This window comes from Salvelinus fontinalis, chromosome 28, assembly GCF_029448725.1.
Source record: "Salvelinus fontinalis isolate EN_2023a chromosome 28, ASM2944872v1, whole genome shotgun sequence".
Taxonomy (NCBI): Eukaryota; Metazoa; Chordata; class Actinopteri; order Salmoniformes; family Salmonidae; genus Salvelinus; species Salvelinus fontinalis.
In genome coordinates, this window is record NC_074692.1 from 6,207,214 (window position 1) to 6,224,739 (window position 17,526).

At 41.2% G+C, this 17,526-nt stretch overlaps 3 protein-coding genes across 7 annotated transcripts; 1 reads left to right on the forward strand and 2 right to left on the reverse strand.

Annotated features, from left to right (window-relative positions):
• Positions 1-495: 495 nt before the first annotated feature.
• On the reverse strand, positions 496-5,274 carry entr1 (endosome associated trafficking regulator 1). Its single transcript, XM_055886229.1, has 8 exons — positions 4,932-5,274; positions 4,252-4,373; positions 3,623-4,048; positions 3,438-3,511; positions 1,576-1,687; positions 1,326-1,388; positions 1,098-1,237; positions 496-919 (listed from the first exon to the last, which is right to left on the reverse strand). The coding sequence occupies exons 1-8, from the start codon at positions 4,975-4,977 to the stop codon at positions 829-831; spliced, it is 1,074 nt and encodes a 357-aa protein (XP_055742204.1). The 5' UTR covers positions 4,978-5,274; the 3' UTR covers positions 496-828.
• Positions 5,275-5,312: 38 nt separating this feature from the next.
• Positions 5,313-13,814, forward strand: LOC129825995 (serine/threonine-protein kinase Chk2-like). Of its 4 annotated transcripts, none has more exons than XM_055886225.1 (15): positions 5,313-5,413; positions 6,614-6,847; positions 8,388-8,512; positions 8,623-8,755; positions 8,945-9,035; positions 9,166-9,265; positions 9,349-9,402; positions 10,210-10,274; positions 10,451-10,550; positions 10,735-10,821; positions 10,989-11,152; positions 11,393-11,511; positions 11,690-11,775; positions 11,911-12,024; positions 12,213-13,814. In XM_055886225.1, exons 2-15 carry the CDS (start codon positions 6,640-6,642, stop codon positions 12,300-12,302), a joined length of 1,536 nt encoding a protein of 511 aa, XP_055742200.1. In that variant the 5' UTR covers positions 5,313-5,413; positions 6,614-6,639; the 3' UTR covers positions 12,303-13,814. The 4 variants fall into 4 exon arrangements, with proteins under 4 accessions (XP_055742200.1, XP_055742203.1, XP_055742202.1 ...); XM_055886228.1 differs by having other exon boundaries at positions 5,314-5,413; positions 11,911-12,012; XM_055886227.1 differs by lacking the exon at positions 5,313-5,413 and adding an exon at positions 5,485-5,673.
• Positions 13,801-16,367, reverse strand: gstt2 (glutathione S-transferase theta 2). 2 transcript variants are annotated; one of them, XM_055886230.1, is made up of 5 exons: positions 16,173-16,366; positions 15,041-15,128; positions 14,807-14,957; positions 14,462-14,638; positions 13,801-14,264 (listed from the first exon to the last, which is right to left on the reverse strand). In XM_055886230.1, the coding sequence occupies exons 1-5, from the start codon at positions 16,300-16,302 to the stop codon at positions 14,118-14,120; spliced, it is 693 nt and encodes a 230-aa protein (XP_055742205.1). In that variant the 5' UTR covers positions 16,303-16,366; the 3' UTR covers positions 13,801-14,117. The 2 variants fall into 2 exon arrangements, with proteins under 2 accessions (XP_055742205.1, XP_055742206.1); XM_055886231.1 differs by having other exon boundaries at positions 14,177-14,264; positions 14,417-14,638; positions 16,173-16,367.
• Positions 16,368-17,526: the final 1,159 nt, after the last annotated feature.

Below are 17,526 nucleotides of genomic sequence, written 5' to 3' on the forward strand. Positions count from 1 at the left end.
CATAGTTACAGTATTAAGATCAAGGATTGAGATGTATGACCGTTTCTTTTATAGTTCTCTGCCTCCCTCCAGTGGTTAAAATAATAATTTAGATTACTTGTAGTTTTTCATGTTGTTTGTCTGTAATTGTTGTAATGACTTGGTGCTGCCTATCTTGGCCAGGACGCTCTTGAAAAAGAGATTTTAAATCTCAATGAGCCCTTCCTGGTTAAATAAAGGTTAAATTAAATAAAAAATACATGATACCAGAGATGGTTTAGAGCAGGGGTATTCTGTATCAAAGTCACTCATCGCAAATACCCTCATTACTAACCAGACAGTCTCAGAAAAAGTGGATGAAATACAAATACATTAAAGGGGATCAGAGGTCAGAAAACTTGGCCAGTAATTTAGCTAGCTACAAACAATCTCTCTACTCGCATAGAATGCCTATGTTCAAACAAAGTTTGTGGAACAAATGCAGTGTAAAATGCTCACAAAATTAAAACAACCAACTTTGAAGGATGTCTAGTCACATGTTTATTAATCACAATATTTGAGTCATATTTGCCTCAGTGGTAATACAGTGGTAATACACTCAAATACATCTGTTGTTAGTATATATTGTTTTCAAATCGCCTGTTAAAGTGATTTAAAACTAAACATTTATAATGTACAAGTAAAAAAGATGTGCACTATTTTTTGGGGGGGGGGTCAAATCACAAATCAGTGCACCCACCACAACTTAAAATTCTCATTTGAGTGTTGTGTGACACACCATAATTGCTTTCCAGTTCCTTGTTGCTGGATGGTACTAGATCTGCAATCTCTAGTGTCCTTTAAACTCCATCAGCCTTCCTTGTGAATCTCAGATAGGTTGTCGATGGAGTGCAGCAGTTGAGATACTAGACAAAGACTCTCTGCACTTGTCAGTAATTGCCTGTGGACAGAATCAAACCGATAGCCTGAACTTGGAGCAAATACCACAATGTTTAATTCGGGGTTATGTAGAAAACACTATGAACTGAAATGGCACATTACCCAATACCCACACAATCATTTGGAGGGACTGTTTTTATCCCACTTGTATGTAGATGACACTATGGGAGAGAACTCACTTGATGGAAGTCTCTGCATTGAGTGCTGCTTTGTTGAGGTACTCTGAGGCCACTTGCGCATTATGTTTCATTGTATTTAAGGCAGCTGTCTCTCCGGCTCGAAGTCTCTCATTCTCATACCGGTACCCCTCTACTTGGCCCTGCAATATAAAGAGGATCACATTATGCAATCATACGCCACTGAAGCTCATCATCCAGTAACGCCAGCAACACCAGTAAAGGTCAAACCTGTAATTGATGCAGCTCCTGTTTGAGTTTTGATACAATGTTTTCAGCCTTAACTGCTCGTTTCTGTCAAGAGGAAAAAGGTCAAAATAATGAATTAAGACTTCATATCTCAACACACTTCTGTTTAGTAACTAATCATGACATTTGCTTGTAATCTTACTGAGACATATTTCAGATAAATCAGTGAACAAAAAATATTCTTCATCTTTGTCAAACGGATGAACTAGGAGAAAGAGGGACAGATGCGTACGGTCATTAACTGCAGGTTCTGCTCGACGGAATGAACCATGGTCTCTAAAGCCTGAGCCTCCTTCTCCTCCTGCACTCGTCTCTTGTGCAACTCATCTGTGACGTGTCGAATTCTATGGGGCAGTCAGAGAGACATGATGATGAGCATAGGTTAAACACTCTTTAAATAGCATTAACATACAGTACCAGTCAAAGGTTTGGACACACCTACTCACTCAAGGGTTTTTCTTTATTTTTACTATTTTCTACATTGTAGAATAAAAGTGAAGACATCAAAACTATGAAATAACACATGGAATTATGTAGTAACCAAAAAAGTGTTAAACAAATCAAAGTATCGTTTATATTTTAGATTCTTTAAAGTAGCCACCCTTTGCCTTGATGACAGCTTTGCACGCTCTTGGCATTCTCTCAACCAGCTTAACCTGGAATGCTTTTCCAACAGTCTTGAAGGAGTTCCCACACATGCTGAGCACTTGTTGGCTGCTTTTCCTTCACTCTGCTGTCCAACTCATCCCAAACCATCTCAATTGGGTGGAGGCCAGGTCATCTGATGCAGCACTCCATCACTCTCCTTCTTGGTCAAATAGCCCTTACACAGCCTGGAAGTGTGTTTTGGGTCATTGTCCTGTTGAAAAACAAATGATAGTCCCACTAAGCCCAAACCAGATGGGAAGGCGTATCGCTGCAGATTGCTGTGGTAGCCATGCTGGTTAAGTGTGCCTTGAATTCCAAATAAATCACTGACGGTGGCAAAGCACCATCACACCTCCTTCTCCAGGCTTCATGGTGGGAACCACACATGCAGAGATCATTCGTTCACCTACCCTGCGTCTCACAAAGACAAGGCTGTTGGAACCAAAAATCAAAAAATTTGGACCAAAGGATAGATTTCCCCCGGTCTAATGTCCATTGCTCGTGTTTCTTGGCCCAAGCACGTCTTTTCTTCTTATTGGTGTCCTTTAGTAGTAGTTTCTTTGCAGCAATTCGTTCATGAAGGCTTAATTCACACAGTCCCCTCTGAAGAGTTGATGTTGAGATGTATCTGAAGTTTTAATTTGGCCTGCAATTTCTGAGGCAGGTAACTATAATGAACGTATCCTCTACAGCAGAGGTAACTCTGGGTCTTCCTTTCCTGTGGTGGTCCTCATGAGAGACAGTTTCATCATAGCACTTGATGGTTTTTGTGACTGAACTTATTTGTGACTGCACTCAGTTATTGAAATGTTCCATATTGACTGACCTTCATGTCTTAAAGTAATAATGGACCGTCGTTTCTCTTTGCTTATTTGAGCTGTTTTTGCCATAATATGGACTTGATCTTTTACCAAATAGGGCTATCTTCTGTATAGCACCCCTACCATGTCACAACACAACTGATTGGTTCAAATGCATTAAGAAAGAAAGAAATTCAACAAATTAACAAGGCACACCTGTTAATTGAAATGCATTCCAGGTGACTACCTCATGAAGCTAGTTGAGAGAATGCCAAGAGCGTACAAAGCTGTCATCAAGGCAAAGGCTAGCTACTTTGAAGAATCTCAAATATAAAATATATTTTAATTTGTTTGACATGATTCCATGTGTTATTTCATAGTTTTGATGTCTTCACTATTATTCTACAATGTAGAAAATAGTACAAGTAAAGAAAGTTCCTGGAATGAGTAGGTGTGTCCAAATTTCTGACTGGTACTGTATGTGTACAGTTGACATCTTAAAAGTACATCTAAAGAGTAATATTTAAAGCATTACTCCCATGCCATAACATAATATAGGCTTCAACACCATCCCTTAAACCCTTCTCATGCACCAGGTAGGTCTGTACTCTGCAGACCATATCAACTGGCAATTCTATCCACCTACCTTCGATCATCATACTCAGACTTTTTCACAAGATCTTTAATGTGCTTCCTGAGCTGCGCATTTTCCTCCCTCAGCTTAAAAAGAGAAACAGAAATAATCAAAATAAAGGACTTGTGACTAATACCATTGTGATATCCAATCATACGTGTGCATCTGTAAGCAAAGCCTTGAAAGAGGAAAATGACCTTTTGTTGATCCCTATTGCCATTCTCGGTACTACTCTTCTTGGTCTTGTAGGTGAGCTCTGCCATTGATGTCTCGTCATCTCCCTCATAATTCACTGGGGCCCGTCTGGACTGGTGGGCCTCTGGTGAGAATTCTTCATCCACCTGCCATAGGGAGGATGAAGTCTCCTCTTCCTCTGTGCACAGGGAGGACTGACCAGAGTATGTGCTGCTGTCTGCTGCTGCTGCAGTGCCACTCAGTCCAAACACATGTGCCTCCTCGATGGCTGATGGCTGGTAACTCCCAGCCCAGTCCTCCTTAGTGTCATTTTCCAGAAATTGAGGAAACGGTGTGTGGTCCATGTAAAACTGACCCTGGAAGTCTTGATCGAAGCTCTTCGGGGCAGTATATTCCCCCTCTCCCAGGAATGTGCTCCCATATGCCTTCTACAACACAAGAAGCAGCAGTAAGGTAAGTCACATTCACAGCAAAATTCCACCAAAAGTAATATTCTTCACAGTCTGACCAGGCTTTGTATATTATGCTGTGACTTTTTCCAAGGACCTAACACCTCATTTCATGCATAGGCTTTGTAACAGTTTATCTCTGGGGTTTAATGTAAGACTGGTTCATTTGAAATGTTCAGCACCTTTCGCGTTGAGTAATTCTTCTCATCTGGATCCCCTTTCATATCTGGGTACTGGTTTTTGCTGCGGATGAACTCTTTGAAGGAGAAAGGATTCATCTCCTCTCCATCTTCTCTGACTTCATCTATGAAATAAGACATGTCGGTAAATATTTGGATGATAGTTATTTTCAAACGGTCTGGCTGCCATTATTGGAGAAATACAAGAGTTGGACTTTGTTGTGGATGTGTAGTGGCCAATACCCCGTCCTACTCCAGCAACAAGTGCCATGGGATTTGTAAATCCAGATTGTCTCACTAAAGGACAGCACTGTGCCAGGGCAGGGTGCCTGGAGTTCTTAGATTAGAGGTAAGAGTGCCTCACTAATGGCCCTCCAACACCATGCCAGCAGAAATAACTCTGATCCTGGTACCAACCATGCCAAACCCAGCACTAGACACTTGTAACACAAATTAATGGACCATCACTTGCTGATCACTCTTCGATGGTGCTGAACAGATGTGCCCCTGTCTCAGGTAGATGAGATGTGTGTTATTGCATCCAATGATGTGAATATCAAATAGCCTCTGTCTATGGTTGCATGCATCATCTCATTTGAATATTGGATCAGCTAGATATAGCTAGTTTAGAACCTACAACTGAATATTGGACAGATGGATTTGCTATGGAAGTAACAACTTACCAACTTCGATTATATTATTTTTTTCAGAGGTTTTATGCTTTGCCATGTTGACGATTATCCAGTCAATCGGTGATGGTATGAGCGGTTGTCAGCTAACTTCAGTGGCTAACGCGTAGTTAGCTAGCTAACACAGACAGTTTACGTTACCTAGCCAGCTAGCTAGCTAGCTGAAAACATAAGCGTGTGCATTGATTATTAACTATCGAAATAATGTACTAGCAAATTACTAGATGTAGACGAAATGACTTGTCATACGAAAGATAATTGATCAAAATGACATATTTTAGATGTGGTTGTTGTTAGTCAGCTGTGTGCGTCGATTCGCCAAAGGCTAGCTAGCTGCTGAAAATCACGTGGACAATCCTAAACTTGTCACTGGCTACGATTCAGATGACGTTTTATGGAAAATAAACAACATTTCCCAGGAGTCGATCCGATTTCCCGGCAAATTTTACACGTGCCGCGATTCATTCGAAATCCCAGTAAGTGTAAACGTGTATTTGATTAAATTGTCATTCTCACACATGTTTAAAAATATTGCCATGTTCAGTTGCACACGTCAGAGCCGGCGAGTCGTCACATTTATTCGGTTAGCAAACAACCACTTAATTTCGCCGTCGTGCTAGCTAGACTAGCTAGCTAACTACAACAACGGAAATGATTAGGGCACTTGTGGAACTGATTTAGATTTGCTTTATTTGTGCTTGGTGAGGATAAAAAATACAGTTAACTTGCATGACAGGTTAGTCAATAACACTACGCACTGTTGGCAAGAAACGATACACGTATTTGTAAATAGATGGAGCATGTTGAAGGACTTACACACAGCTAGCTAACGTTAGGTAGCCAGAAGATTCCGACCCTACCTTTATGCTTGTTTACACTGAGCTGCACTACTGGGGTTGGAACGCCATCATGGTTATGAATAAGACACCACAGAGCTGGTGCGAGATATTTTCGGAAAATGTATTTCAATGTAGGGGTTGGATATGCCAATGTACTTCCAATTGGACCTTTATCCAAACTGATACTTAGAGAAGATTGAAATACTGCTAGTTCTTCTGGAAAACGGTCCTTTATCATCTTCAAGCCAGCTAACAGTAGCCACAGTAGCCATTATGGAATGGTATGTCACGTTGAACAACAAATAGGCTGATTGGCTGACACTGACATTACAAAATGGCTGTGGTGGCTACTAGCTGGCATGAGGACGAAAAGGACATTTTTTTCCGTAAAAACTAGAAGTATCTATCTGGGGCGGCAGGTAGCCTAGTGGTTAGAGCGTTGGACTAGTAACCGAAAGGTTGCAAGTTCAAATCCCCGAGCTGACAAGGTAACATCTGTCGTTCTGCCCCTGAACAAGGGGCCGTTATTCAAAATAAGAATTTGTTCTTAACTGACTTGCCTAGTTAAAATAAAGATCAAATATATATTCTCAATGTATCAGTTTGGATAAAGGTCAAATTTGGAGGGCAGTTGCATAGGGTTAGAATCTTCTTTGCTAGCTACAAGAGTTGCCAAGATTATGGATTTTCCAGACTCAGTGTATGATGTCCATGGGCAGATTCTCCAATGCAAGTTATACATGAGGACTTTGCTTAGTTTACGGACGTGGGGAACATTGTTTTGGAAAATTGAAAGATGTCATGATAACCTGAATGATGTGTTATTTACTTTAATAGACTCAGACTGAGGAGAAATATTGACCATGTCCCAGGAGAAGCCAGATGCTGGCAGCCAGACACAGTCACAGCCTCAGACTCAGTCCCAGAGTGGCTCCAGCTCATCCTCTGGGTCAGGCACTGTCAGCTCAGTGGACACCATCCCTGTTAGGGACCTTGGCTCCATACCAGAGGAGCCTGAGCCACAGCCATGGGGTCGCCTGCTGCCTATGCAGAGAGGCTTCAGAGCCCACGGTGAGTGCAACCACAAGATATGCCCCAGTTTTCTGGGTAGCTAAGATACCTTCAGTTTGGGCTGTGACAGTCATGTAATTTTGGATGACAGATATTGGTCAGCCAAATGATCGTGGTCACCATTTTAATCGTTTGAATAGCCAAAAGAATAGACGCGCATTTTCTCCTTTGCTCTGCTCCTGAGTGTATGTGCTGCTGCAGCAGTAGGGATGGGGGCGTTGCCCAAGGAAACCGAAGACTGTTTGTTACAAGACCTTGCTGTTTAAGCCGTAGATATCCATTCTAATTCCTAATTCTATGGTTTCAGCAAGGAGCAACTAGGTTTGATCACGTTGTAGAGTCCATGTTACAGCAGAAACGGACTCAACTGCACAAATCCCCGGCTGGCAATTTTTTTTAAAGCCATTATGACTGTTCTTTTATTTTCATGAAGGTCTTCATCCATAACCGTCGGTTATACAGTAATTGTGCCAGCCCTACCTTCAGGCATAGCTATGGAATTGTAACAAGATTTGTGATGGCTCCATATCTATCTGGCGTTATGGCTTCGCTTCTGGAAAACGCTGCCACGCATTTTTCAACTAACCTGGTCTTGGAGATACTTTCTTCGTTTTGATTCAGAAGAAAGGTGTATCTTATAAATGTCTGTGTCTAGTTACAGGCGGTTCTACCAAAAAAAATAAAAATATTCTGGAAGCTGTAAAAATCCATGTTTTTGTACTGTGCGAGAAGGTTCCTTGCCATCTTAGCTGCTGCACATCTAACATTTCCCAGCATCTTTGCGCTAGTCGGTTCTATGCGGCCACGTGTAGAAGTAGATGACAGTGCGTCACACAGTGCAGCCAAAGATCTACACACATGCCATTTTTCACTCGATACAAAACATGGATTTAATATCTTTCTGAATTTTCTATGGTTTTTGAAGAACCCCTTGCAGCTGGACACGGACATTTCTAAGATCTTCTAAATCGATGACTAAGAAAGTATCACCAAGACTAGGTAAAAAAACATGTAGCAGTGTTTTCTATTAGCTAAGCTGTATACCCAGATATGGAGCCATCACATATCGCCTTACAATTCCGTTGCTACTTTAGGCAGTGAATACAGGGGCACGTTTAGTTATTAAACATTTTGCTACAGTTTGTACTGAACGACACGTTTTCCCACCACAGTGCGCACCATTCCTCAACATTCTTCGATGTATATTTGATCCCGTTTGGGTGTGGCGGAGTGGGACCTGATCAATATGGGTGTGACCATTTCAAATTGCAAACTGCTGCAGCAGCACAATGTACAAAATCGCCCTCTGAGCCACCATAATCAGTAATCAAAATGTTCTTCAACTGGTCATCCAGAACAGCACTGTTTCCATTCAATTGAACAACGTTGTGTCCTGCTGAATGCGGTCCATGTGGAAACTGTGTGTGTGTGTCTGTGTGCAGTTTGTGTAAGATTCTTTGTATTTCTCAACTAGCAGCATTAGCATCTGTGTATTCTCTTCTCTATTGAAGTGATAGTGTTTAGTTTGACTTTTTTTCAGACTGTGTTGAGGACGACACTTGGTTTGGCCGGGACAGTAAATGTAACTATTGCTTTGATGACCCCATACTGAAGAAATCGATCAGATTTGCTACATACAGCAAAAAACACTTCCGAATCTTCAGAGTAGGTCTATTCATTTGACAAAATGATGTATTTCATATTTTGTTTACAGAAGAAAATTGTTTTGTTCACAATGTTTGCTCAGTAATGACGGTCAGATCGTTACCTTGCAGGAGCAGAACATTGTCTATGTCTTTGACAACAGTGGCAATGGCACGTTTGTTGACGGTAAAGTTCTTGGAAAAGGAAAAACTCTGCCTCTAGCAAACAATGCAGTGCTGTCCCTAGCTGAGGAACGCCATAAAGGTAACCTTGTTACAGAGTTTTAGTTTCAAGTCATTTCTGTTTAGGTCACTGATACTCAAAAGTCTAGCATTCCACTATATTCCCTGTCGCTCTCAAAATTAAGTATACTGCATCATTCCCTTATTGGTGATGCCGGTTTTAGTTTTTGCATTTATAGTCAATGAGATTGATAGTTTCTCCCCTCATTAGTGTTTGTGTTCATTGATCTCATGGCGGATGAACAGTCCAACCTCCCCAAAGAGTTCAGTGAGAAATACCTGATTACCAAAAAGATTGGAGCGTAAGTGAGCATTTTGATTAATTTCAACTTGTGTATTTTACAGAATCCAGATTTTTGTTTTGAATTACAGAGTGACATTCTAGTATGATCAATGTGTGTAAACGTGGCTGATAACGATTTGTTATACCAGTGGTGTGTGCGGGGAAGTGAAGCTGGCCTTTGAGAGGGCCACTTGCAAAAAGGTGGCTGTGAAGACAATCAACAAGAAGGACTTCCCAGCATCTCTCGGCGTAAGTCTTTTCACCATTTTCTTCGTTTTCTAGTTGATGAATACTATTGCAATTACAAGTAACTCTTCTTTGTGCAATTATAGACTGCCACACAAAATGCGGAACGAGAGATCCAGATCCTCCAAAAGATAGACCATGTAAGTAAGTATTCATTGTCAATGTTAATAGCCTGTTTATACACTGAGTGTACAAAACATTATGAACACCTGCTCTTTCCATGACTGATCAGGTGAATCCAGGTGAAAGCTATGATCCCTTATTGGTGTCACTTGTTAAATCCACTTCAATCAGTGTAGATGAAGGGGAGGAGATGGGTTAGAGAAGGATTTTTAAGCCTTGATACATGGATTGTGCATGTGTGCCATTCAGAGGATAAATGGGCAAGACAAAATATTTAAGTGCTGTTGACCGGGGTATGGTACTAAGTGTCAAGAACTGCAACGCTGCTGGGTTTTTCACCCTCAACAGTTTCTTGTGTGTATCAAGAATGGTCCACCACCCAAGGACATCCAGCCAACTTGATACAACTGTGGGACGCATTGGAGTCAACATGGGCCAGCATCCCTGTGGAACGACATCTTGTAGAGTCCATGCCCTGACGAATTGAGGCTGTTCTGAGGGCAAAAGGGGGGAGTGCAACTCAATATTAGGAAGGTCTTCATAATGGTTTTAACACTCAGTGTACATCTAGAATGTATTATGCTGTAATGACTGCCAAGGAAAGGAGCCTAGTAAAGCAATGGTTATTTTCATGTCCAACCATGTTTTTCTTTCTGGGGTAGTCAAATACCATAGAAGTAGTCATTTTCAACTTGTGTTTTCTACTGGACAAAGTCAGTCATAACACTTTTTTTATATTTTTTATTCAACCACTTTGTATCAAAAACACCTGTAGTATTTGCCTGCAATTTTTCTGTGTAACTTTTTTCTTCTGTCTTTTCCAGCCATGTCTGATCAAAACAGAAGACTTCTTCCAAACAGACGACTCATACTACATTGTTTTAGAGCTGTGAGTTTAGTATTTAATTCAAGCAGACACTTTTTATTTTTATCAATGACAAACCAGTAATACATTGCATGTAATATTTTCTGTAGCCCACCTCAGAAGTACAATTTTCACAAGCATCGTATTTCCTTTCCCCTTTGATTTATTCTGTTTCAACTGACCGCATGTATGTGTTTCAGCATGGAGGGTGGAGAACTATTTGACAGGGTCAAAAGCAAGAACCAGATAGAGGAGTCAATTGCCAAGCTCTATTTTTACCAGATGTTGAAAGCAGTAGAGGTGGGTGGATTGATGTATTTTTCCATTGGAATTTCTAGAAGAGTGGTAGGCTTTATTAAGTAGGCTCTGCTGGGATGTCAAAATACGCCATACCTATCTTGTTTTATACTGGAGATAGTTACTGTCGCTTGAGTAGTTTTACACTGCTTCCTTATGCTGTTTTATTTCACATTCCTTCCACTAGTATCTTCACAACAATGGCATCATCCACAGAGACCTCAAACCTGAAAATGTGCTACTTTCGTCTCAGGATGATGTTTGTGTCATCAAGGTAAGATTTGTCAAGTCATGTGGGTAATTTTTCCACAATAATTGAACATGGTAGATGAAGAGTAAGTGAGGGTAGATAAAGTTATCCACCTGAAAACTCATTGTCTTCCTGAAGTGGGGGGGGACTGAAAGCTTGGTTGAAGAGTGACAGGCCTCTCTATGTGACAGATCACAGACTTTAATCAGTCCAAGATACTGGAGGAGTCTGCCCTGATGAGGACCCTTTGTGGAACACCCACATACCTTGCACCTGAGGTGTTCACCGATGCAGTCACCGTGGGCTACAGCAGAGCCGTAGACGCCTGGAGTTTAGGGGTCGTCCTGTTTGTGTGGTAGGGATCCAGACTCCTGATGACAGGGTAACATAAACGACAGTGTTGCGTGCTCTGACTAGTAGGAAGTGGCATGTAACTTGTTTCTGTCAACATTTTAAAGGGAATTGTAATGCAATTATTTCAATTCATTTGCAAATAACTTGGGCCAAGATTACTTTTCAACAGCACGCAAGGTTTTCCTGTTCACAGATTCGCATAATTTATTAAACTGGAGCTTACTTCTTGTCTCCCTCACAGCTTGGCAGGCTATCCCCCGTTCCACCCTAATGCACAAACTGGTTTGTCAGTCAGGGATCAGATCACGCAGGGAATTTATACATTTATTCCATCCAAATGGGACGGCATCTCGGATGATGGTAAGAGACTACTGTCAATCCTGTTTGTCTCTGTCATGTGTGTTAGAGCACATATACATTCGAAAACAGATTCTTCCTGTCTCAGGTTGGGAAAGAACTCTGGGTACTTTACTACAGTCGTATTGATAATTCAGTAAATGCTGTCCAATAGTTATTTTACTTATCCAATCATGTCTAGCTAAAGACGTCGTGAAGCGGCTGCTTGTAGTGGACCCCAATGCCCGCCTCACCATTGAGGAGGCTTTACACCATCCCTGGCTGATGGTAAGAGCTTTATTGCCGTCTCTCATTGCCTGGCCCTAGTGCCATCAAGGCGGGTACGTTTACTGGAAGGACGGCTAGGCAGTGTTGTAAGTGGCAACTGTGAATAATCTCTGGTCCCATCAATCTCCGTCTCAGGATGAGGCCATGAAGGAGACTGCTGAATGCATCATGTACCCCAAGGACTCTGGAGATGCCACAGCAGCTGATGCCACAGCAGACTCCGTAGACGCCACAGTAGTGAGAAACAATGTCATTCTACTACAGCAGTGTTTCCCACCCCTCTCCTGGGGGGACCACTAGACGGTTCATATTTTTGTTGTAGCCTTGCACCGACACACCTGATTTAACGAAGGTCTTGGTGATTAGTGTAGGGCTAGAACGCACACACACACAGAGGGGTGTTGCTAACAAAATTGAACTGTCTCTTGTTACTTTAGGCTTCAACTACAAAGAGGTCAAGAGAAAATGACGATGACGAGCAGCAGCCGGCAAAGAGGAGACCAGGCACATCCACAGAGGCAACATGAGTCACGTTTCATCCTCATCACCACATTGGAGACTCCCCCCAGGTAGTTTTCCACTGGCAATTAGGGCCCCTGGAAATCTACCAGTATATTGTGTTTTCACACTTCTATAGCTACATTTCCATTAACTTGTCCAATGATTTTAGACATTTAAAACGTTCGAATAGAAAAATAGATGCGACAATTGCCTGCTGCGGTGCGTTTCCATTTAACTCTCTTGTCGATAGAAACAGCTATATGTAATGGTCCCATACTTTTTTTTTTTGCATTTTTTTGTTGTTTATAATAAAGATTAGGTGGTTGACGTGTTTCCATCAATAAATTGGCCACAGCCTGTATGCCCTCCCACCTATCTGTTTTATGTCTCAGGTAGCCCGCAAAAGCCAGCACAGATAGAATGCAATAATTGCCATATTTTAATAATTCTCATGTGCCAACATATCGCCATGGTGAAACTTGCATCCAGCCGACCAGAATAGCAAGGCAAAGCAATTCAGGCTTTCCTGAAAGTACAGACAATTGTCCTGCAAAGAAACATTATTTTTATGGTTGAAAAATAGATTGAGCAAGCAGTAAGAATTTAGAATTAAATGTGGAGCTTCCAAATTCGGCAATCCATTTCGATTACATCATGGTGCAATCATCTCAAATGTACTTGATTAACGTTACTATATACTGATTGCAAATATAAACGCAACCATTTTATTTTACTGAGTTAGAGTTCATATAAGGAAATCAGTCAATTGAAATAAGAGGCTCTAATCTATGGATTTCACATGACTGGGAATAGATATGCATCTGTTGGTCACATACCTTTAGAAATATGGGCCTCAGGACCTCGTCAGTGTCTCTGTGCATTCAAATTGCTATCAATACAATTTTATTTTGTTGTCCGTAGCTTATGCCTGCACATACCATAACCCCACCGCCACCATGGGGCACTGTTCACAACCGTTCGCCCATACACGTGGTCTGCGGTTGTGAGGCCGGTTGGACGTACTGCTAAATTGTCTAAAACAGAGGTGGCTTTTGGTAGAGAAATTAATATTAAATTCTCTGGCAACAGCTCTGGTATACATTCCTGCAGTCACCATGCTAATTGCACGCTCCCTCAACTTGAGACGTCTATGGCATTGTTGTGACAAAACTGCACATTTTAGAGTGGCCTTTTATTGTCCCCAGAACAAGGTGCACCTGTGTAATGATCATGCTGTTTAATCAGCTTCTTGATATGCCACAACTGTCAGGTGGATGGAATATCTTGGCAAAGGAGAAATTCTCACTAACAGGGATGTAAACAAATTTGAGGGAAATCATATGTTTGTGCGTAAGGAAAATTTCTGGGTTCTTTTATTTGGGCTCTTGAAACGTTGCGTTTATATTTTTGTTCAGTGTACATGTTGATTTCCAACTTGTGGGCACATACTGAGCTATGTCTACTGGAAATTGCCTCCTGTTTTGTAAATAATTGTTTTTGTACAGCTACTGTTGAATAAACAAACATTTTCCACTGGTTTTTATTGTTATGCATCCCTTAATTCTAGGCAGTTATGTCATTGAAAAATATATTCTTACTCTATTCAACATTTTCCATCTCCACTCCAGATCAAGGTCCATAATGCTGAACCATCTAGCTAGTAATTTTGTAGCATATCATACAGAGGTTAATGTAAGGCACTGATCACTCTCCCATTGAGCCTATAAACAACCTCAATCTCAAGGTCAACATGGACAGCACATAATCAGTAAAGACATCTGGTAGTAGTGTTGCGTTCAAGCATTGTGCAAGCTTTTATATCAAACCATCTTGAGATTATTTCATAGCTTTGCTTTGGACCTGTCCCGGAGACTGTACAGAACTGTGTGTGCCTTGTCAAAGGAATCACCCAGCGCAGACTGGACACGACTTTTCCAGCTCAACAGCTTGGGACAATCCTTCAGGATGTCTCTGCCGCCACCTAGGGGCTGAGAGCAAAGCAGTCAATTAATTTAGTAAGCTGAAATGGGTAGCAATCCATACATCAAAATGTATTGTAAGTGGTCAGACAGTCTTTGAGATTTGACATATTCCTGACTACATTGTAGGACCATTTTCTCAGCAGAGGTGGCTGGTTTACCTAGTGGCTAAGCTCTGATGGACCAGTTGACCCACTGCTCCTCACCTGCATGAGTTCACACATGGCCAGCAGGTCAGCCAGGCTGATGTCATCTCCACAGAGGAAGGGCTGCCTCTTGAGGAACATGTTCTCCAGCTTGTCCAGAGTGTCATTTAGGTCTGCCAAAGCCCTCTCCACCTTCAGTGGGTCTGCTGGCTGCCCAGTCATATGGGGCAATAAAACCTACAGCACAAAGCAGCGATGCGTGCCATCAACAACAACCACAGAACATGAAATATAACATGTTCCATAACAGTAAAATTATATTGCATAAATGTGTAATACCCTGCAAAAAGATGGCTATGGGACTAGACTACATTTCACCTGCCAAGTTCCATGAGCAAGCCTTACCTCCATGAGAAAGACCTTGGCCGCATGTGGCCGGGTGTTGGTATGGTGCCAGGCTGTGTATTCATCCACTCTCGCTCTCCTCTCTGGGTGGCGTGGATACCAGTTACCTGGGACATCGTATTTGGTGGCCAGGTATTTTAATATTGCATCACTGTAAAAAGATGACGGGAAATTGTCGTTTTATTTTTAACATTTTTAACATTTTTAAACTACAGAGTGAATGAAGAGTGTTACCTCTCAGTCAGAACAAAGTCATTGTCGACCATCACAGGGACCTTCTGCATGGGATTGAGTTTTGTATACTCTGGTGTCCTATTCTCCCCTATATATAAACAAAGTTATTTAAATACAGTATGTAATTACATTTCTTCTACATTTCTAACATTTCAAATTTCTATATTTCGAATTACATTTCTATATTGAACAAAAATATAAATGCAATATGCAACAATTTCTACATTTTTAAGAAGCCGGATGTGGAGGTCCTGGGCTGGTGTCATTACACGTGGTCTGCCTTTGTAAGGCGGGTTAGACGTACTGACAAATTCTCTAAAATGATGTTGGAGGCAGTTTATGGTAGAGAAATTAACATTCAATTCTCTGGCAACAGCTCTGGTGGACATTCCTGCAGTCAGCATGCCAATTGCATGCTCCCTCAACTTGAGACATCTGTGGCATTGTGTTGTGTGACAAAACGACACATCTTAAAGTGGCCTTTTATTGTCCCCAGCACAAGGTGCACCTGTGTAATGATCATGCCATTTAATCCGCAACTTGATATGCCACACCTGTCAGGTGGATGGATTATCTTGGAAAAGGAGAAATGCTCACTAACAAGAATGTAAACAAATGTGTGCACAAAATTTGAGAGAAATAAGCTTTTTGTGCATATGGAACATTTCTGGGATTTTTATTTAAGCTCATGAAACATGGGACCAACACTTACATGTTGGGTTTATATTTTTGTTCAGTGTATTTGTCAAAATTTGAAGACATGGACGATTGTGAAATAATAATAGCATACTGTTGTCATTCTGAATAGCTAGTTAGCTAGCTAGCTAGTACACATTTGAGACAACTATCAACAGACATTTTGCTGTGCAGAGAAGGACAAAGTTCAAGGTACAGTAGGTCTAAGTTCAATGCAGGACAGAGCAGATACATTTAGCTTTTTAAACAATGTAGCGCTCAGTCTGTTTATAAATATATCAAACATATATATGCATTTCCAATTAACATGAACAATTTTGCTTTAGTAGCAACCAAAACGATAGATATATTGATTGCATGTTTAACGTTAGCTAGATGATGTTGGTAACTAACGTTAAACGTCAGCTAACATTCGCCCAGCCCGCTTGAAACTCACCTTTTCGTATTGCAACTGTTTTCACCTTGTGTGGAATTTTATTGCAGTTAAGAAATATATATATTGCTCTACATGGTTGTGACAATAAATCTAAATACACTTCTAGTTCTACGGTCTTTCTACCAGCCATGATAAACGTATTTGTATTGCTTGCCAACGTTAGCTATGCACTGTAGGCTACTAGTATTTTGCCAGCAGCACAAATGATGTCACTTTGTAGGGTAATGACGAAACCTTCCAAGTAAAAGCCCCCGTTTCAAACCATTGCAATATGGATAACTAATTCAAATTATATTGAATTTTAATCAATGGCCACTTTAATTGTGCCAACATGAAAATGCAAGAAGTAATTTATGAAAACAAATAAAAAGCGGTTAAGAGCGTTAGGCCAGTAACCGAAAGGTTGCTGGTTCGAGTCCCCAAGCCGACTAGGTACAAAATCTGTCACTGTGCCCTTGAGTAAGGCACTTAACACTAATTGGTCCTGTAAGTCGCTCTGGATAAGAGTGTCATGTAAAAATGCAATGTTGACACTGGTATGTTGAGAATATTGGGCTGTAGCGAGATAACTTTTCTACCTGTCTCAACTAAAGGGGGGTGGAAAATACTAAGTAGGGTCTCTACTACCAAATATGGTTAGTTTTGGATGGGAACTGTGTCGCACGGCCTGCTGCTGGCTTTTCACTCTGCCCGTCTATAGCTCCCAATGCAATACACTGTAATAGACTGTACATGGGATACATATTGGCTTGTAGAAAGAATTGTTCTTCCTGTCTCAGCAAAAGTAAGGTGGGAAATACTCAGTAGGGTCTCTACTAAACAAATATGTGTCCCCCTCCAAAACGAACCATATTTGGTTAGTAGAGACCCTACTGAGTATTTCCCATCCCACTTTAGCTGCAACAGGTAGACAAAATGTCTCTCTACAAGCCAACAAGTATCCCATATACCGTGTATTGCATTGTAGTAAATGGAGGGGGTGGAGTTAGGAGTCACCAGTACTCTGTATTAAACCCATTGCCCAGCACAATTGACCCATTTAAGTTTTGCAGACTCTATTGAGTAATTCCAATGACAAATATTTGTATTTCATTAAAGTGTATTTCTTTAAATATACACTGAGTGTACAAAACATTAAGGACACATTCCTAGTATTGAGTTGCACCCCCTTTTGCCCCCAGAACAGCCTCAATTCATCAGGGCATGGACTCTACAAGGTGTCGAAACCATTCCACAGGGATGCTGGCCCATGTTGACTCCAATGCTTCCCACAGTTGTGTCACGTTGGCTGGATGTCCTTTGGGTGGTGGACCATTCTTGATACACACGGGAAACTGTTGAATATGAAAAACTC

What these genes read in the sequence shown, in the direction of transcription:
- gstt2 (XM_055886230.1), bottom strand. Translation starts at nt 16,302, where the DNA reads ATGGCTGGTAGAAAGACCGTAGAACTAGAAGTGTATTTAGATTTATTG. An exon ending in AACAGTTGCAATACGAAAAG is followed by an intron (nt 15,129 to 16,172) that starts GTGAGTTTCAAG and finishes GTTTATATATAG; the next exon opens with GGGAGAATAGGACACCAGAG. An exon ending in CCAAGGTCTTTCTCATGGAG is followed by an intron (nt 14,639 to 14,806) that starts GTAAGGCTTGCT and finishes TTTGTGCTGTAG; the next exon opens with GTTTTATTGCCCCATATGAC.
- entr1 (XM_055886229.1), bottom strand. Translation starts at nt 4,977, where the DNA reads ATGGCAAAGCATAAAACCTCTGAAAAAAATAATATAATCGAAGTTG. An exon ending in GCAATAGGGATCAACAAAAG is followed by an intron (nt 3,512 to 3,622) that starts GTCATTTTCCTC and finishes TCTCTTTTTAAG; the next exon opens with CTGAGGGAGGAAAATGCGCA. An exon ending in AATGCAGAGACTTCCATCAA is followed by an intron (nt 920 to 1,097) that starts GTGAGTTCTCTC and finishes TTCTGTCCACAG; the next exon opens with GCAATTACTGACAAGTGCAG.
- LOC129825995 (XM_055886225.1), top strand. Translation starts at nt 6,640, where the DNA reads ATGTCCCAGGAGAAGCCAGATGCTGGCAGCCAGACACAGTCACAGCCT. An exon ending in AGCTGAGGAACGCCATAAAG is followed by an intron (nt 8,756 to 8,944) that starts GTAACCTTGTTA and finishes TCCCCTCATTAG; the next exon opens with TGTTTGTGTTCATTGATCTC. An exon ending in TACACCATCCCTGGCTGATG is followed by an intron (nt 11,776 to 11,910) that starts GTAAGAGCTTTA and finishes TCTCCGTCTCAG; the next exon opens with GATGAGGCCATGAAGGAGAC.